At 35.5% G+C, this 17,546-nt stretch overlaps 1 protein-coding gene and 1 pseudogene across 3 annotated transcripts in view; one reads left to right on the top strand and one right to left on the bottom strand.

The window, feature by feature from the left end:
* FANCL (FA complementation group L) overlaps window positions 1-17,458 on the bottom strand; it is an 88,595-nt gene extending 71,137 nt beyond the window's left edge. For all 3 annotated transcript variants that reach the window (XM_028089964.2, XM_028089966.2, XM_028089965.2), the window contains exons 1-3: window positions 17,326-17,458; window positions 2,414-2,472; window positions 262-322 (exon numbers count right to left, since the gene is read on the bottom strand). In XM_028089964.2, coding sequence (XP_027945765.1) covers window positions 262-322; window positions 2,414-2,472; window positions 17,326-17,421 — 216 coding nt within the window. In that variant the 5' untranslated portion in view covers window positions 17,422-17,458. The remainder of the gene's footprint in view (window positions 1-261; window positions 323-2,413; window positions 2,473-17,325) is intronic.
* LOC114198531 (small ribosomal subunit protein eS1 pseudogene) lies at window positions 10,590-11,379 on the top strand (annotated as a pseudogene).
* Window positions 17,459-17,546: the final 88 nt, after the last annotated feature.

Below are 17,546 nucleotides of genomic sequence, written 5' to 3'. Positions count from 1 at the left end.
AAATACATTTGAAGACCCTAAAGTCTCCAGGATGGAAATCAGTTTCAGAAGAAATGCTGCCCAGAAATGTGCTGAGGATTCCAAGACAGAAAACATTTCATATAATGCATGGATACTTAAAATATTTAAGAGAGATGAAACCTATAGAATTCAGCAACTACTAAACCAGTCTGTTACAACATTCTGCAAGTAGTCCTCTAAAAAAGAGTTAATTTAGTAATTTCTTATCCTTGCTTAAAACAAACCTTTTAAAGGACTTACCTGTTGTACTATTTGATGGTATCCATTAAGTATTGCTCTCAGTTGCCAACTACATAATAATCTAAAATTTTAATGGAACAAAATGGTTTGTTCATTGTTCAGAATTAAAAGGAAAAAATTTATTTGTATGCTAACACAAACATGCATGTACAAAGAAAAGAATGACATAAATATAATTCTGACAAGTTAATAAAATTTTTACCACTAATACTGTTGAAAGTCTTGTCTTCAAATTGTCGGTACTAATTTTATTTCAAAATATAAATAACTGCAATCAGTAAATGACATGCAAACAGTAAATCTTTTTTTTAGCATATCCAAAGCAGAATTTTCTACTGAACTAGATTCTTCTCTAAGGTAGGTTAAATAAACCAACAGTTTTGATCATAATATACAGAACTTGTATTTGAGAAAGCATATCTAGCACTATAATCTCCAAATTCAAGATTAATGTAAAAGATACTTTTAATTGTGTGAGTAGTAGTTAGTGTTCATCTATCCACTGGCTCACCCCAGCTGTGCTCTCAATATTGCTTAAGTAAGTATAACTCTTCTAAGAATTGCTTTTCCCTACCTGGAAGTAGGAAGCCCCTCTGATTCCCCAATTATAGCCCTTTCAGACCACCATGACTCTCTTCCATTTTTGCTATGCTAACCCCCATTTCCACCCCTATTTTCTCTCTTAATGGCAAAGTAGTTCATTTAACTGCCCATGGGTAAACTCCCTCTCCAAATGTACTTTCCTTCCCTTGCCACCAACTTGGTCATATCAACTCATTAATCATCACTTTATTGTGATATTCTTATTTTCTGCTAGTTTTTTCAACAGAATATATTAACTTGCTCAAGCAAATCTCAAAAAAACAAGATCATTATAACTCTTCCTTGACTGCATACCCTTCTCTACCACTCCTTTTCTTCAAAATACAGTTGATCCTTGAACAACACTGGTTGAACTGCACAGATCCACATACACACAGATTATTTCAATAAAGATACATACAGTACTGCAAATGCGTTTCCTCCTATGATTTTAATAACATTTTCTCTAGCTTGCTTTAAGAATAGTCTACAATACAACATACAGCATGCAAGTGTTAAACAGTTTGTTCATGTTATCAGTAAGGCTTCTGGTCAACAGCACGCTATTAAATTTTTGCCATCAAAAGTTACATGCAAATTTTCAAGTGCATGAAGGGTTGGTGCTCTTGACCCCCTAGGCTCTTCAAGGGTCAACTGTAGTTTATACTGTTTACGTTTCCTTTCTACTCACCCACTCCAAAACCCAATACAATCTAGCTTCTGCCACTACGTGAAACCTAATTTAACCTGATCCCTCTGCAATACTCAGCACTAGGAACCATTTCCTCATTAAGCCTCTATTTGGCTTCAGCAACAACTGTCCAGACTTTCCTCTTACTTCTTTGGTCAATCCTTAGTCTTCCAAGTTCCTCTTTATTTATCAGCTCTTTACATGTTGGTATACTCTCAAGTCCTTTAAATGTTGGCTTTCTCTTTTCACCCCACACTTGCAGGCACTGGAAAGTATCCACACTCATACTCACAGCCCCAAATCCCATACCTACTGTGATTCCATGTCTCACACTTGAGTTCCACACCAATACATTAAACATCTCCTCTTGGTGTTTCACACCTAATATGTCTTAAAATGGTGGCTGTTCCACTTCTCCACGGTGACCTGTGCTCTAGCTTAGTGATCTGAGCCAGGAACTTACTTTTAATCGGTCACAAAATCCTGTCAATTCTACTAATAAACGTCTCTGGATTCTTCCTCCACTCTTCTCTCAGATGTTTAAGAGCAGAAAAGAATTTCTAGGTGCTACCTAACTTCCAGGCTCATCTCTTGACATTCCTTAATGGGTTATCTGTACCAACATATATCTTACACAATTGCTACTTATTTAAGCTTTAAAAAGAAAAATAAATTAGAAAATTAATGTGTTACCTTTGGAAAGTACTTCAGCACAATGGAAAACTTACAAATGTACACTGATTTGGAAAAACTGGAAATGTTTGTGGTTGACTAATAAGCACTTTAGGCAAAACTCTTAATGGTTAGAATAAGCTTTTACCAAATTAGCTGACTGCCCATCCCACCGAGATGCATGTATATAACAAAACACTACATCACCTTGCATTCTTCATTTGTAAATCTTCAGGCAACACTATTCTAAGGTGAAAATCACGTCCCTGTGGAAAATATTGAAAAAGTTCATTCAAATTTTCATCTTTCACAATGTTAAGAAAAAGTTAAACAAAAATCACATAGAAAAGGAAATATTTTCCTTTATTTTCTAAAAGGTATCAACTTTATCCAAATCTTTACATTTGTTAAAATATATGCAATAGAATATTGCATTTGAAGGAAAATAATGTAAAAATGTCAAAAACTTTGTAATCATTGGGAAACCAAAACAAAGATAAGACTTCATTTTTAAAGAGAATCAATTCACAGAACACAAATATTAAGAAACTGTTAGTGCAAACATAAATTTAAATATTTCTTACAAAGTAAACTTGTGAAAAAAAGAAATTCTTAATAGCTTTGTCTATGGGAGAAAAAAAATCAGTGTAAAATAAGAATATGTAATACATTACAGACTTCATATTTTCAATTTCCTCATTTTAATAAAATGAAAAATATATTTAGTTCCATAATCTGAACACAGACATGAAAGAAATATTTTCAAAAAACAGAATATTTAATTCTCCCACATTCATGGGCCTTTAATAAATAAAATTACTAATACTTATTTTAATTTAAATATTTGCTAGCTATACATTTGAATATACCAAATTTTACTCAAGAGTCCTTCTAAGGAGAGAACTGTTCTCTGAGAAATACATTCAGTTTCACTTTATTGAGAAAGTGAATGGGTAAGCAGCTTAAACTTTATATCTTAAATAGGATAATACACATGATCTGAGCAAAGATAAACAGAAAAAGACAAACAGAAATATAATCTTTTACTCCAACAATATAAAATGAAAAAGAGTAATAAAATTCTCGAAAAATAATCACCATGAGAATTTTAGCACAGGCTCCCTCAAAGCAGATTCAAAACTAAAGGAACACAATTAAATGTACCCCATAACCTTTACTTTCATGATAATATTACAGTTCTGACTTTCATTACATTTAAATGTCCTTTAAAAAAATGAAACAAAATGTACTACTGACCTTTTCAAAAGGTCAAGTAACAATAATTCACTATTTCATTAAAGCACTAGAAGGTATTATGTAGTAACTTTAACCTAACTTTATAGGCATCCCACACATAGGTGTAAGAACAATCTGGAATTCAGAATTTACATGAAAAATAGTAAAACTACTCTACTGATCTGTTATCTGAAAGGATAAAATTCCAAAGACCCTTATTTGCAAAATCCAGCCATTTTAAAAGGTCAAATGCTATGTTACATGCCATAATATTTTTGATTCAAGAAAATGTCCAAAATTAGTTTTAATTAAAGCATATAAAAAATGTTAATTGCTCTTAAGAAGCAAGTCTTCCAGGTTGTAGGGAACAAAGTACTGACAATTGCCTAAATCAGACTCTCTCCATACCTCCTCCCAAATAGATCAACATTTAAGAACATCTAAAACAGGAGGGGCTCAGTTGGTTAAGCATCCAACTCTTGGTTTGAGCTCAGGTCATTACCTCAGGGTCATGAGATCAAGCCCCACGTTGGGCTCCATGCTCAGCACAGAGTCTCCTTCAGATTCTCTCCTCTCCCTTTGCCCCTCCCCCTACTCTCTCTACAATAAGTCTTAAAAAAAACTAAAACCACAAAATACCCATGTCTCTGGCAAAATCAGAAAATAGAGAACACTATAAACTTCAAACAACCTGTAGGAAGAAAAACATAAACCACTTTCCAGTGGTTTTCACTCGGGGGCTCCCATATCAAGTCCTTTTAAGGAACTATGGGGTTCAGAAAAAACGTGCATGGAAGAGAGAAGAGGGGACTGAACTACGTGTTAAGATAATAAAGAGTCTGGTAGGTCAGAGCACTGACTACAGTGAGGGGGCTTAATATAAACACAAAGCTCAAGAAGCTCACCTTGGAAAAGAAATACACAAGTAGAAGCAGATAAAAAGGCAGGTAGAGACATCCTTTGGAAACTGGGTGTTAGGAAAAAGAGTGGGAAACTGAGGATCTCATATAACAAAATAAAACCACTCAACTCCTCCCTCAGCACTACTTAAAAAATTATCCATTAGATAAACTGCACTTTACTTCACCTACAGCATACAGAAGAAAGTATTCTTAAACTAGTAATTTTATAAACTACTGCCAATAACCAAATTCACAAAGATACTGTTTTCATCAATGCCAAGCTACTATGAGTCAAAATCAGAATAAAAGAAAACATTTCAAGTGATGATGATGCCCCATGCAAACAAACAAACAAAAAAAACCACAAGGCATAAACAAATTACAATACTGAATTATATTACTAGTAAGCATTTGTACCCAGACTCAGAAATTAAAAAAAACTATGAACAGAAATTATAAGGAAAAAAATTTAGTTCAGAAAAAAGGATATTAGAATAGAAGAATAAATAAGTGCTCAAGGAAGAACAGGGTAAAATAAAAATTTCTGATGAGGCAGTGTGCCTGGATAGCTCAGGTGGTAGAGCATGCACCTCTTGATCTCAGGGCTGTGAGTTCGAGCCCAAGTTGGGGGCAGACAATATTTAAAATAAAATGGTTAAAAGTGGCAAATGTCATGTGTACTTTACCCCAGTAAAAATTTTTAAGATTTATTTTAGAAAGAGAAAGGAGGGGCAGACGGAGAGAGAGAAAGTCCTAAGCAGATTCTGTGCTAAGTGCAGAACCCAATGCAGGGCTTGATCCCATGACCCTGAAATCATGACCTGAGCCAAAACCAAGAGTTGGACACTTAACAGATTGTGACCGCCAAATGCCACCCCCAATAAAAGATTTTTTTAAATTTCATAAGGGCAAAGAAAAAGCTAGAAAATTACAAAATGAGGGGGGAAAAAAAATCAGAGAAAAGCAGTTGAAGTAGAAACAGGTAAAGAAAATCCAATAAACAAAGAATTGGAGACCTTGAAATGGAAAACAAAAGAGAAGACTATTTGAAATTATAATCTAAGAATACTTTCTGGAAATTCACATAATGAAAAGAACTGAACACGTGAGAAATGAATCCTAATGATCCACTCTGAAATGTATGTTAATATGCAGACTTTAAAGAAAAAGTCCATAGCTTATGAGACCAAATAATATACGGGAAATAGAATAAAAGTAGCATCACACTTCTCAAAGCAAGATTGTAAAAAAGCAACAATAGAACTTTTAAGAGGATTTCTGCTTCTAGCTCTGATGGAATAACAGTTGGCAGAATTTACCTCCCCACATTAACTGGACAAAATATATGAAACAATGATGTTCAGACATCAAATAGGCAGCAAAAAACAGACTACCTGAAAGAAAGGAAACAAATGAGAAAATCTTTATAATTTTCCTGTCTTACTACCTGGAGAATTTTCAGGCTTCAGAGCAAGGATGGAGAACCAAATGGAGCCTGACAATTCTCCCTGATTTGAGAAAAGAGGGTAAGTTGGGGAGGCAAAGACATGTATAATTCACAATGTACAGTACCAAAAAGGGAAGACCATACATGAAGAAAAGACAACTATACAGAGAATAAACCTAGACAATATCAGTGTATTGCTGCCAAGAGTCATCAGCTAAGTATGACTGCTGCATGTACGTGAGAAAACCACCCAAAGCCGGGAATTATGAGAATGGAACATGCAAAACAATCTCAAAGCTCACACAAGGCTGGGAGTAGTCAAGTTTCCTCTCAGCAAGAGTAGAAAATCTTGTACTATAAAAGTTATCATTAAAGAGAATACTCAGAGCACCTAGGTGGCTCAGTTGGTTAAGCATCTGCCTTCAGCTAGGGTCATAATCCCAAGGTTCTGGAATTGAGCCCCGGATCTGGCTCCCTGCTCAGTGGGGAGCCTCCTTCTCTCTCTCCTTCTGCTGTTCCCCCTGCTTGTGCATTCACACTCTCTGTCAAATAAATGAATAAAATCTTTAAAAAAAAAAAAAAATACTGAAGAATACTGCCTAAGTGGTAGAGCTAAATTAACCTAGGCTAAAATCTGTTTTGATTCTGCCTAACAAAGCTTAGAAGCAAACTATGAAAAGCTTAAACTGTTTCCAAATAATTTAACTACAGCTTAGAATAAATCAAGAATATTTAAGAGAATAAAATTATCTAGCACATGATAGTTGGAATGCAGTGTCTGGCATCCAATCAAAATATGCCAGGCATGCAAAGAAACAGGAAAATAAGATTCATAATGAAGAGAGAAAAAAAAATCAAGAGAAATACAAAAATGGCAGATGATAGAACTAGTTAAAAAAATTTCAACAATGATAACTACATACGTTCAAGAAGGTAGAGAAAAGCATGAGTATGCTAAATAGAACAGGAAAGATAAAGACAGACCCAAATCAAAAAGATGAAAAATACGTCTGAGATGCTATAGAGTATTAACAGCAGATTAAGTCTTGCAAAAGAAGATATTAGGGTACCTGAAGGCACAGAACATTCAAAATAAAACAGAGAAAGACACTCAAACAATGAAAAAGAACAGAACCATTAGTGAATTATGGAACAATTTTAAAATGGCCTAATATACATGTATTTTGAGGCCCAACACAAAGGAAGGAGAAGGAACAAAAAAATTTTTGAAGAAATAATGGCTGAAGTTTTTCCCAAATTAAGTGAAAATATATACTCACAAATCCAAAATGCTCCATAAACCCTATGGAGGAAAATCATGAAGAAAATTACAGCAAGGTACATCATAATCTAATTGACAAAAACCAATGATAAAAAGAAGAATCTTAAAAGCTGTCAAAGAAAAACACAACACTTACAGAGGAACAAAAATAAACACTAGAGACTTTTCATAGGAAATAATGCAAGAGAATTGAGCAACATCTGTAAAGCACTAAAAGGAGGGAAAAAGCAATCTAGAGTTTTATACCTAGTAAAAGTATCTTTCAAAAGGCCAAATATGTCAGACATAAAACCACTGAAAAAATTTATCAGTACAAGACATGCACTACCAGAAATGTTAAAGGAATAACTTGAGGAAGAAAGTAAATGAAACAAAAGAGAAATGTGGCTATACAACAAAAAGTACCAGAAACAGTAAATATACAGGTAAATATGAAAGACCTTTTTTCTTATTTTCTAAAATGTCTTTAAAAGGTTAATTGTGCCCAAACTGGACAATCTGGATAAATACTCGATTACAACCCAAAGTATAAGATAAATATCTATGAGTCCTGATATAAATGACTGATTTAATAAATGAGGGAGTTAAGGAATAAACCTAACCAAAGAAGTGAAAGACCCATATTCTGAAAACTATGTAGTAATAAAAGAAATTGAAGATGAGACGAAAGAAAGAAAGAAAGAAAAGAAAAGAAAAGAAAAGAAAAGGAAAGAGAAAGAAAGAAAGAAAGAAAGAAAGAAAGAAAGAAAGAAAGAAAGAAAGAAAGAAAGAAAGAGGAAGGAAGGAAGGAAGGAAGGAAGGAAGGAAGGAAGGAAGGAAGGAAGGAAGGAAGAAAAGACATTCCATCCTCAAGGACTGGAAAAACATATTGTTAAAATGTCTATATAAAGAATATGCAATGGGAAAAAAGACCGACTCTTCAACAAATGGTACTGGGAAAACTGGACAGCTACATTCAAAAAGAACAAAACTGGACCACTTTCATACACCATACACAAAAATAAACTCAAAATGGATTAAAGACCTAAATGTGAAATAAAACCATTAAAAAGAGAACACAGGCAGTAATTTCTCTGACATCACCCATAGCAACATTTTTCTAAATAGGTTTCCTGACTCAAGGGAAACAAAAGCAAAAATAAACTATTGGAACTACATCAAAATAAAGACTGTACACAGCTAAGGAAGCAATCAACAAAACTAAAAGGCAATCTACTAAATGGGAGAAGATAGTTATTTGCAAATGACATACCTAATAAAGGGTTCGTATCCAAAACATATAAAGAACTTATACAACTGAACACACACAAAAACCCCAAATAATCCAATTAAAAAATGGGCATAAGACATGAACAGACATTTCTCCAAGACATACAGATGGCTAAAACACATGAAAAGATAGATGCTCAACATCACTAATCATCAGGGAAATACAAACCAAAACTACAATGAGATTATCACTTCATACCTGTCAGAGTGGCTATAATCAACAACACAAGAAACGAGTTTTGGCGAGGATGTGGAGAAAAAGGAACACTCTTGCACTGTGGGTGGAAATGCAAACTGATACAACCCCATTCTGGAAGACACTATGGGGGTTCCTCAGAAAGTTAAAAATAGAACTACCCTATGATCCAGTAATCACACTAGGTATATACCTAAAAATTACAAAAAAACTAATTCAAAGAGATACATGCACCCCTATGTTTACTATAGCATTATTTACAACAGCCAAATTTCAGAAGCAGCCCGTGTCCACCGATGAATGGATAAAAAAGATGTGGTACATATATACAATGGAATATTACCCAGCCATAAAAAAGAAATGAAATCTTGGCATTTGCAGCAACCTGGTTGGAACCAGTGAGTACAATGCTAAGTGAATTAAGTCAGTCAAGAAAGACAAATACCAATGATTTCACTTATATGTGTAATTTAAGAAATCAAAACAAATGAGCAAAGAAAAAAAATGGAGATGAACCAAGAAACAGACTCTTAACTACAGATAACAAAATGATGGTTACCAGAGGGGAAGTGGTGGGGGGAGGAGGGATGGGTGAAATAGGTGATAGGGATTAAAGAGTACACTTATCATGATGAGAACTGAGTAATGTATAGAATTGCTGAATCACTATATTGTACACCTGAAACTAATAAAATATTGTATATTATCCATATTGGAATTAAATTTAAAAACTTATATAAGGGAGTTATAAATTAACCTTCCTTACAGAAGAATTCCAGATAAATTAGATACTCTAAAAGAGGGGAAGCATAACCCCTCACTCCTTAAGTTGGAGCAACTCATAGAGATTTCCTTCCAAAGAGTAAGTATGGAAAGGGGAGAAAAGTTAACTCTGCAGTAGAGAAATCTGACAAATGCTACTTTAGCTAAGGTCAACATCAACAGTGGTAAATCATATTGATAGTTTGCTCCCTTTATATCATGTGATGAAATAATACTTAAAACTCTGTAACGTAGGGATAGAAAACCCAGAAATAAACCCACTCTAAAACTGTCCTTAAAAAATAAAAGTCTCTTAATAAAGGAAGATAATTGTTTAAAAGAAAATAAAAGTGTATTGGGAGGATAAATAGAAATAAAATATATGACAACAATAGCACAAAAGCCAGGGGATGGGAAATGGTACATTTTAAGATTCTTATACTATAAGTGGTATACTTGAACGTAGATTGTGGTAAATTAAAGTTGCATATTGTAAACCATAGAAAAAACACCAAAAGAGACAAAAATGATACAGCTGATAAACCAATATTGCATATAAAATATAACCCTACTCTTACTCATGTGGATCACAACAAGTTTAAGATATATGTTAAGAACCCTAAAGCAACTAATTAAGGGGGAAAATAGCTAATAAGCTGACAGAGGAGATAAAATGCAATTATACTACATAATGTATAATGAAAATGCAGAAAAATAGGAAAAAGATAAAAAAAGAAACAAATAGGACAAATAGAAAACAAGCAGCAAGATATTAGCTTTAAACCCAACAATATCAATCATCACATTAAATGTAAATGGTCTAAACACCTCCAAGAAAAAAGCAGTGATTGTTAGAACAGATAAAAAAGCAAGGTCCAGAAGAAATCCCCTTTAAATATAAAGACACAAATAGGTACAAAATAAAGAATGGAAAAATGATTAAGCCATGCCAACACTAAAAAAAAAAAAGCTAGAATCACTATACTAACATCAGAAAATAGAGATTCTAGGACAAAGATTACCAGAGATAAAAAGGGTCATTTCACAGTCATTTAAAAAGGGAAAAAAAAAAAATCAGTTCAAGGGTGCTCAACAATCCTAAAAGTTTATGTACCTAATAAAAGAACTTCAAAATATATGAAGCAAAAACTGACAGAAATGAAAGTAGAAATTGAATAATTATAGTTGGAGATTTTCAATACCTCCTTTCACTAATAAAACAAGTAGAGAGAAAATCAGTGAGCATATAAAAAACTCAAATAGAGCCTTTTGGCTCCTTGAGCAGCGCCATGGCAGTTGGCAAGAACAAGCACCTTACAAAAGGCAGCAAAAAGGGAGCCAAGAAGAAAGTGGTTGATCCATTTTCTAAGAAAGATTGGTATGATGTGAAAGTACCAGCTATGTTCAATATAAGAAATATTGGAAGAACATTAATCACAAGAACTCAAGGAACCAAAATCACATCTGATGGTCTCAAGGGTCGTGTTTTGAAGTGAGCCTTGCTGATCTGCAGAATGACGAAGCTGCGTTTAGAAAATTCAAGCTAATTACTGAGGATGTTCAGGGCAAAAACTGCCTAATTTCCATGGCATGGATCTTACCGGTGACAAAATGTGCTCCATGGTAAAAAAAATGGCAGACCATGATTGAATCTCATGTTGATGTCAAGACTACCAATGGTTATTGGCTTCGTCTATTTTGTGTTGGTTTTACTAAAAAACGCAATAATCAGATTCAGAAGACTTCTTATGCTCAGCACCAACAGGTCTGTCAAATTTGGAAAAAGATGATGGAAATCATGACCCGAGAGGTGCAAACAAATGACTTGAAAGAAGTGGTCAATAAATTGATTCCAGACAGCAACGGAAAAGATACAGAAAAGGCTTGTCAGTCTATTTATCCACTCCATGATGTTTTGTTAGAAAAGTAAAAATGCTGGAAAAGCCCAAGTTTGAATTGGGAAAGCTCATGGAGCTTCATGGTGAAGGTCGTATTTCTGGAAAAGCTACTGGGGATGAGACTGGTGCTAAAGTTGAACGAGCTGATGGATATGAACCACCAGTCCAAGAATGTGTTTAAAAGTCAGACATTTAATGGTGACAAATAAAAAATCATATCTGTGATGTTTAAAAAAAAAAAAAACTCAAATAGCATTATGAACCAACCTGACCTGACATTATATAACAATCACCCAACAGCAGCAGAATGCACATTTTTTTCAAACACAGACGTAACATTGACCAAGAGAGGCCCTATTCTATGCCATAAAATAAGTCCCAATATATTTAAAAGAATTTAAATCAAACAAATTATGTTATAACCAATATGAAACTAAATTATAAATCAGTATCAAAAAGATATCCAGAAAATCCTAAAATATTTAGAAAGATATATTGTTGTTCTAAATAACCCATGGGTCAAAGAAATTAACAAGTATTTTGAACTGAAAAAAAAAAATGAAAATATAACATACCAAAATATGTGATACAGCCAAAGTACTGTCCGAAGAAAAATTTACAGCACTAAACATCTATATTATAAAACAAGTTCTCATTATCAATGAGCTAACCTTCCACCTGAAGAAACTAGGAAACTTAAGATCAGAAAACAAAGAAATACATACACACACACACAGCAAAGAAAGACACAGAAAAATAAGAAAAATCAATAAAATCCAAAGTAGGTTCTCTAAAGAGATCAATAAACTGTATAAGCCTCTATCCAGTTGCAACAGGAAAAAGACACAAAATACCATCAGGAATGGGGACAAGAGGTATCTATAAAATACGTCCATAATGTCTTTGATATTTCTACCTTTAAGAGTTGGTGCCTCATTTTTCTCCTTCTGAATATGGACTAGATTTGAGGCTTGCTATAAAAAGCAGAATAAAGCAGAAGTAAATACGTGTAACTTCAGAGACTAGTACCTTTTCTCCAAAGCTACTGTGCAGCTTTATCTCTGTTGTGTCACTCAGGGGAAGCTAGGTGCCATGTTGTGAGGACCCTATGGAGGTCTATGTAGTAAGGAACTGAGGCCTCCAAGTCAAGAGAAGTAGAAAACAGAGGGCTCCAGCCAACAGCCATGTGAATGAGCTATCCTGGAAGCAACTCCTTCTGCTCTAGTCAAGCCTTTAGAGAACTGACATACAGGCTAACATCTTCATTACAAGATCATGAGAAACACTGATCCAGAACCATCCACCTAAGTAGTTTTCAAACTCCTGATCCATAGCAAAGGTGAGATAATAAATGTTTGTTGTTCTAAGCCACGAAGATTTGGAATAGTAGTTATGCAACAAAAGATAACTAATATAGGGAACATCATTACAGATCCTAAATACATTCATTAAAAGGATAAGGGAATATTATGAAGTAACATTTAAGCCAATAAATTCAAAAATCTAGATGAACAAATTCCTTGAAGGAAACAAACTGCCAAGCTCACTCAAAAGAAGAGGAATTGAGAAACCAAACTGAGAAAATATCTTCTTTAAATCACAGGGATCATTCTCTCTCTCTCTCTCTCACTGACACACACACACAAAGAATCAATAATTTTCACAGACTATAATTTTTAGAAACAGTATTATCTAATCACAAAACTAGAAATAACAAAATTAATAACCAAAAAAATACTTTCATGGGGTGCCTGGGTGGCTCAGATGGTTAAGCGTCTGCCTTCCACTCAGGTCATGAACTCCAGGTTCTGGGATTGAGCCCTATGTCAGGCTCCCAGCTCAGCGGGGAGTCTGCTTCTCCTTCTCCCTCTCCCTCCCCCTCCCTCTGCCTCTCCCCCTGCTTGTGCTCTCTCTCTCTAATGAATAAATAAAATCTTAAAAAAAAAAAAAAACTTTCATGAGAAAAATTTTTAAATCTTCTATTAAGTTAACTCCTGGGTGCAAGGGATCTATGAAGTAAAATTATGTAAGTACTAAAAAATGATTGATAGAACACTACATGTCAGCATATACAGCGTACTTTAAAAAAAGTGGTAAGGGGAAAATGCAGAGCCTTAAAAAACTTGTATCAATAAAAATGTGTTCTCACAACCAAATCTGGGACAATTTAAGCATCAAAATAAATAAATAATGATTACAATCCATTAAATTATTTTTAAAACCTATGATTCCCTTCTGATACAAGTAAGTGGGGAAAAAGAGAAGGTTACTCCTTATAATAAAATGACAATAAATAAAGAATAATGGAGTTAGAAAAATCATCATTTGGCAACACCACAGTATTAACTAGCTCAATCAAGATGCTAAAACTGGTGTGTGTACCTGAAAGTTTGATGCCTCAGAGTAGCTCTCTCAAAGTGCTTATGAATTACAAAAGGAAAATCTGGCACATGCCATCTTAAAGAGGTGATGAGAGGTAACCTCATCAATGCAAACCACTGACTTCATGTGCCCTATAAAGGGCACAACATTCTTTCTGTGTCAACTCTGCCGAAATTACATAACCTGAATTTAATGATGAGGAAGTATCAAACCCAAACTGAAGGACATTCTTAACATCCAAACCATATTCTTAAAAAATGTCAAGTTCAAAAAAAGCAAAGAGCCTAAGGAACTACTCCACATTAAAGAGCTAGGACAACTAAATGCAATGTGATACCTTACAACTAAATACAATGTGGTATCTTATCTTACATCAGATGACAGGAGCCTGGAAAGGGGTACAACTGTTAACTGCAACATTAACAAAATTTGGGAAATTGGCCTCCAGATAATGGCATTATACCATGATTAAATTTCCTGATTTAGATAACTGTACTGCGGATATAAAGGAGTGTGTCCTTGTTCTCATGACATATATGCTGAAGTATTTAAGAAGAGGCACTATGCCTGCAACCTAATCTCAAAACTGTTCAGAAAAATAATGTATATATACCCACCTACATATATACACACAGAATAAAATCAAATGTGGCAAATGTAAAATGGTGAATCTGGGTAATCTTCATACATATTTGCTATTTTCTGTAAGTCTGAAATTATATACAAGACAAACATTTTTAAAGAAAATCAGTTCCATCAAACAAAACAATGTTAAATAATGTGTTTAGGTTAAGAAATCAGAATTGTAGCTACAGCAAGAGTCACAAGAACATTTCATCTAATCTCAATTCTGACGTTTACAGGTTTTCTAAGAGGCTTTAGCAGATAGACACATATAAGACAAAGTACTTTACTTAAAATGCCTAAAATTAGGTATAACATGGCTCCTGATAAAAACGTAACTTAATAGCTCTTTAATTTTTCTAAATGCTATCTGAAAATGAATCATGTTTTCAACTAGATAATTCAAGACTGATACTTCCAATTCAGGAAATAAAGTGGATTACCTTTACTCCAGAAATAATAATGAGATTTAGCCTCCACTTTCTGTAATGGTCACAATGAATTTAAAGAAAAATGAATAAATCCATATGCACCCTCTATAACCTTTCCTTATTCACAGTGCATTCTGATTAGTTCTACACTTAATATTCTGAGGGATGCGTAAAAGTTTCATTTAGCAAGTAAATTTGATAATTCACTCAGTATTTTTTTTTTAAAGATTTTATTTATTTGACAGAGAGAGCGAGAGAGGGAACACAAGCAGGGGGAGTGGGAGAGGGGGAAATGCTTTCCGCCCAGCAGGGACCCTGATGCGGGGCTCAATCCCAGGACGCGAGGATCATAACATGGGACGAAGGCAGACGTTTAACGACTGAGCCACCCAGGTGCCCCTTCACTCAGTATTTTTGAGAGATTACTATAGATTTTGAGTAAACTTCAAAACATATGGTAATTCCTAGGATATGGCCCCTATCCTCAAAAAGTAGTGTGCTGGTGGAGTAGAGGGTGAAAGAGGTAAAGTTTGTGCTATTGTAGGCACAAACTCCCAGTCATAAAATAAATTATAGGGATGTAAAGTAGCACATGGCAACTATAGTTAATACCGTATTGTATATCTGAAAGCTGCTAAGAGACTTATCTTAAAAACTGTCATCCTAAGAAGGGTGCCTGGGTGGCTCAGTCAGTTAGGTGGCGTACCCTAGATTTTGGCTCAGGTCAGGATCTCAGGGCCCTGGGATCAGGCTCTAGTCCCGCTTGGCACTCAGCAGGGAGTCCGCTTGAGGATTCATTCTCTCCTCTCCACTCCTCCCTGCACTTCCGCACACGCACCCACATGCTCTCTCTCAAATAATCTTAAGAAAAAAAAGTTCTCATCATAAGAAAAATTCTATAACTACATATGGTGAATTCAATGAACAACTAGACTTACTGTGATCCTTTCACGATATATACATACATCAAATCATGTTGTACACCCGAAACTAATGTTGCATGTCAGTTATACTTTAAAAAAAAAAAAAAGGGCATGAAACAGTCTTCTCTTTAAAGTTAAATTAAGTATCAAGTTTTCAAATATCCAATACTCAAACACTTAAATATTTCTGAAAGTTGAAACCATTCTCTTAATCACTATAATTAAGAGTTAAATTTTACCTCCATCCCACTCTTTTAATGCTGACAATGTTTTGATGAGGATTGCTGAATGGAGTGAGTGTTAATCAAGGTAAGGTGGAGCAATGCAATTATTCATTTTCCTTTTAGAAAATAAAAATAATTCTGGGAATAGAAATTTTTACTCATCACCATATTTTTTCAAATTATCTGGTTAATTACTAAATTTTATATTTATTATGACAAAATTACATTTGTTTCTATATAACTGAGTTCAAATAATTGAAAATGTGCATATCTATTAAAGATTCATACATATATTTCCAGAAAATACAGTTCTGTTTCAATGTTAAGTTGTATAAAAATGACCACTTTGTTTCTTTCCTCTTCTGAAACTTCTCCGTACTTCACCCAGCAAATCAAATCCCCAGGTTAGTCAGCCACGTGTTACATTTTATAGCTAAAAGGTACTGCTGGTAATCTAACCTATTCATGACCCCTATCACAAGTTGCAAGTGGTTAATTTGTGTGTAGTTTCACTAGCTTTTCCTCAAGCAGAATCTGTTCATTTTAAAAGACCAAAAAAAAAAAAAAAAAAGAAAGAAAAAAAGTATTGTGCTGGTGAGGGAGGTGGCACGATGTTGAGTATAAAGGTCTGGGAGCAAAAATCTATACTCAAAATTCTAACCTAAGGTATCTTGGTGCAATGTAGACAGAGAAGCAAAATGCAGGAGTGAAATCTGATAGCCTCGCTTTCAGGGACTCTGGCGATCAGGAACGAGTAACTCAACCTGTCCACTTTCCCACGCCCTGATTTACTTAACTATGAAGACAGAATGATTTCTTTTAATTCTGCCTCAAAGGGCGGAGGATTAGTGAGAGAACGTGCTTGGAAAGCGCTTTGTAAACTTCAAACCGGTACACGTGTGTTACTATGTGTAATAAACTCCACCAGGGAAGCCTCCTGGACTCAGGAAAGGTAATTAATTCTGCTGTCAAGATTCCGTACAAAATACCGCTACTGGATGTGCTCAGGTACACACGACTTAATTGAGAGCCAAAAGGAGGTTTTCCTCCAAAATATATTTTTACAGGAAAAACGAATATAATTTGCACGGATTCCCTGGTGAACGGCCGGCCACCAACCTTCGTAGGGCTTTGGGGAGGGAGGATGTTACAAACAAGGTAAAAATTTGCAAAACAAACAAAAAAAACAGTTAAAGGTCGGGCAGACGCTGAATCAAAAGGGAAGTCAAACTAGGAAGCGGGTGCGAGGGGGGCGTGGCCGTCCGCCCTGCCCCCAGCTCCCGTCCCGCGCTGGGCTCCTCTCGCTGAGTCCCTGGCCGCGACCCTGCCCCAGGCTCGCGCGTGGTAGCGAGTGACGGCTTGCGAACAACCGCAACCGTCTAAGTCCTCAAACCTCTAGTCTCCGAGAAGCCGTTACGCGCCTCCCCTCTCAATTCCCACACGGTTAAGGGCCCCTAACCGCTCCCGTAACTGACTTCCAGGGGCGGAGCTGCGCCGCGAGAGGGAGGCCCTCCTAGCAATCGAGCAACAAGCGGGCGGGTACCTGAGCCGAAATGAATCCTTCGTACACTGTTTTCGCTCGGTTCTGAGGCAGAAGCAGCGGGCACTGGCGCAACAGGCTCGCTTCCATCTCCGCCATGGTTCGTAGTCTGTGGAGCCGCAGGGGGTTTATCCGCTGGCCGGGCCCCGCACATGCGCAGTCCCGCCTGCGCCCGGGCCTCCGAGGGGCGGAAACCTGGCCTTTGGCGGGAAAAAGCCTCGAAG

The sequence above is a fragment of the Eumetopias jubatus genome, unplaced genomic scaffold, assembly GCF_037043125.1.
Source record: "Eumetopias jubatus isolate StellerSeaLion01/CBP00866 unplaced genomic scaffold, mEumJub1_p1.0 scaffold_9, whole genome shotgun sequence".
In the NCBI taxonomy this organism is placed as follows: domain Eukaryota; kingdom Metazoa; phylum Chordata; class Mammalia; order Carnivora; family Otariidae; genus Eumetopias; species Eumetopias jubatus.
Note: the sequence above shows the minus strand (reverse complement) of the source record. Positions and strands in the feature narration are given on the sequence as shown.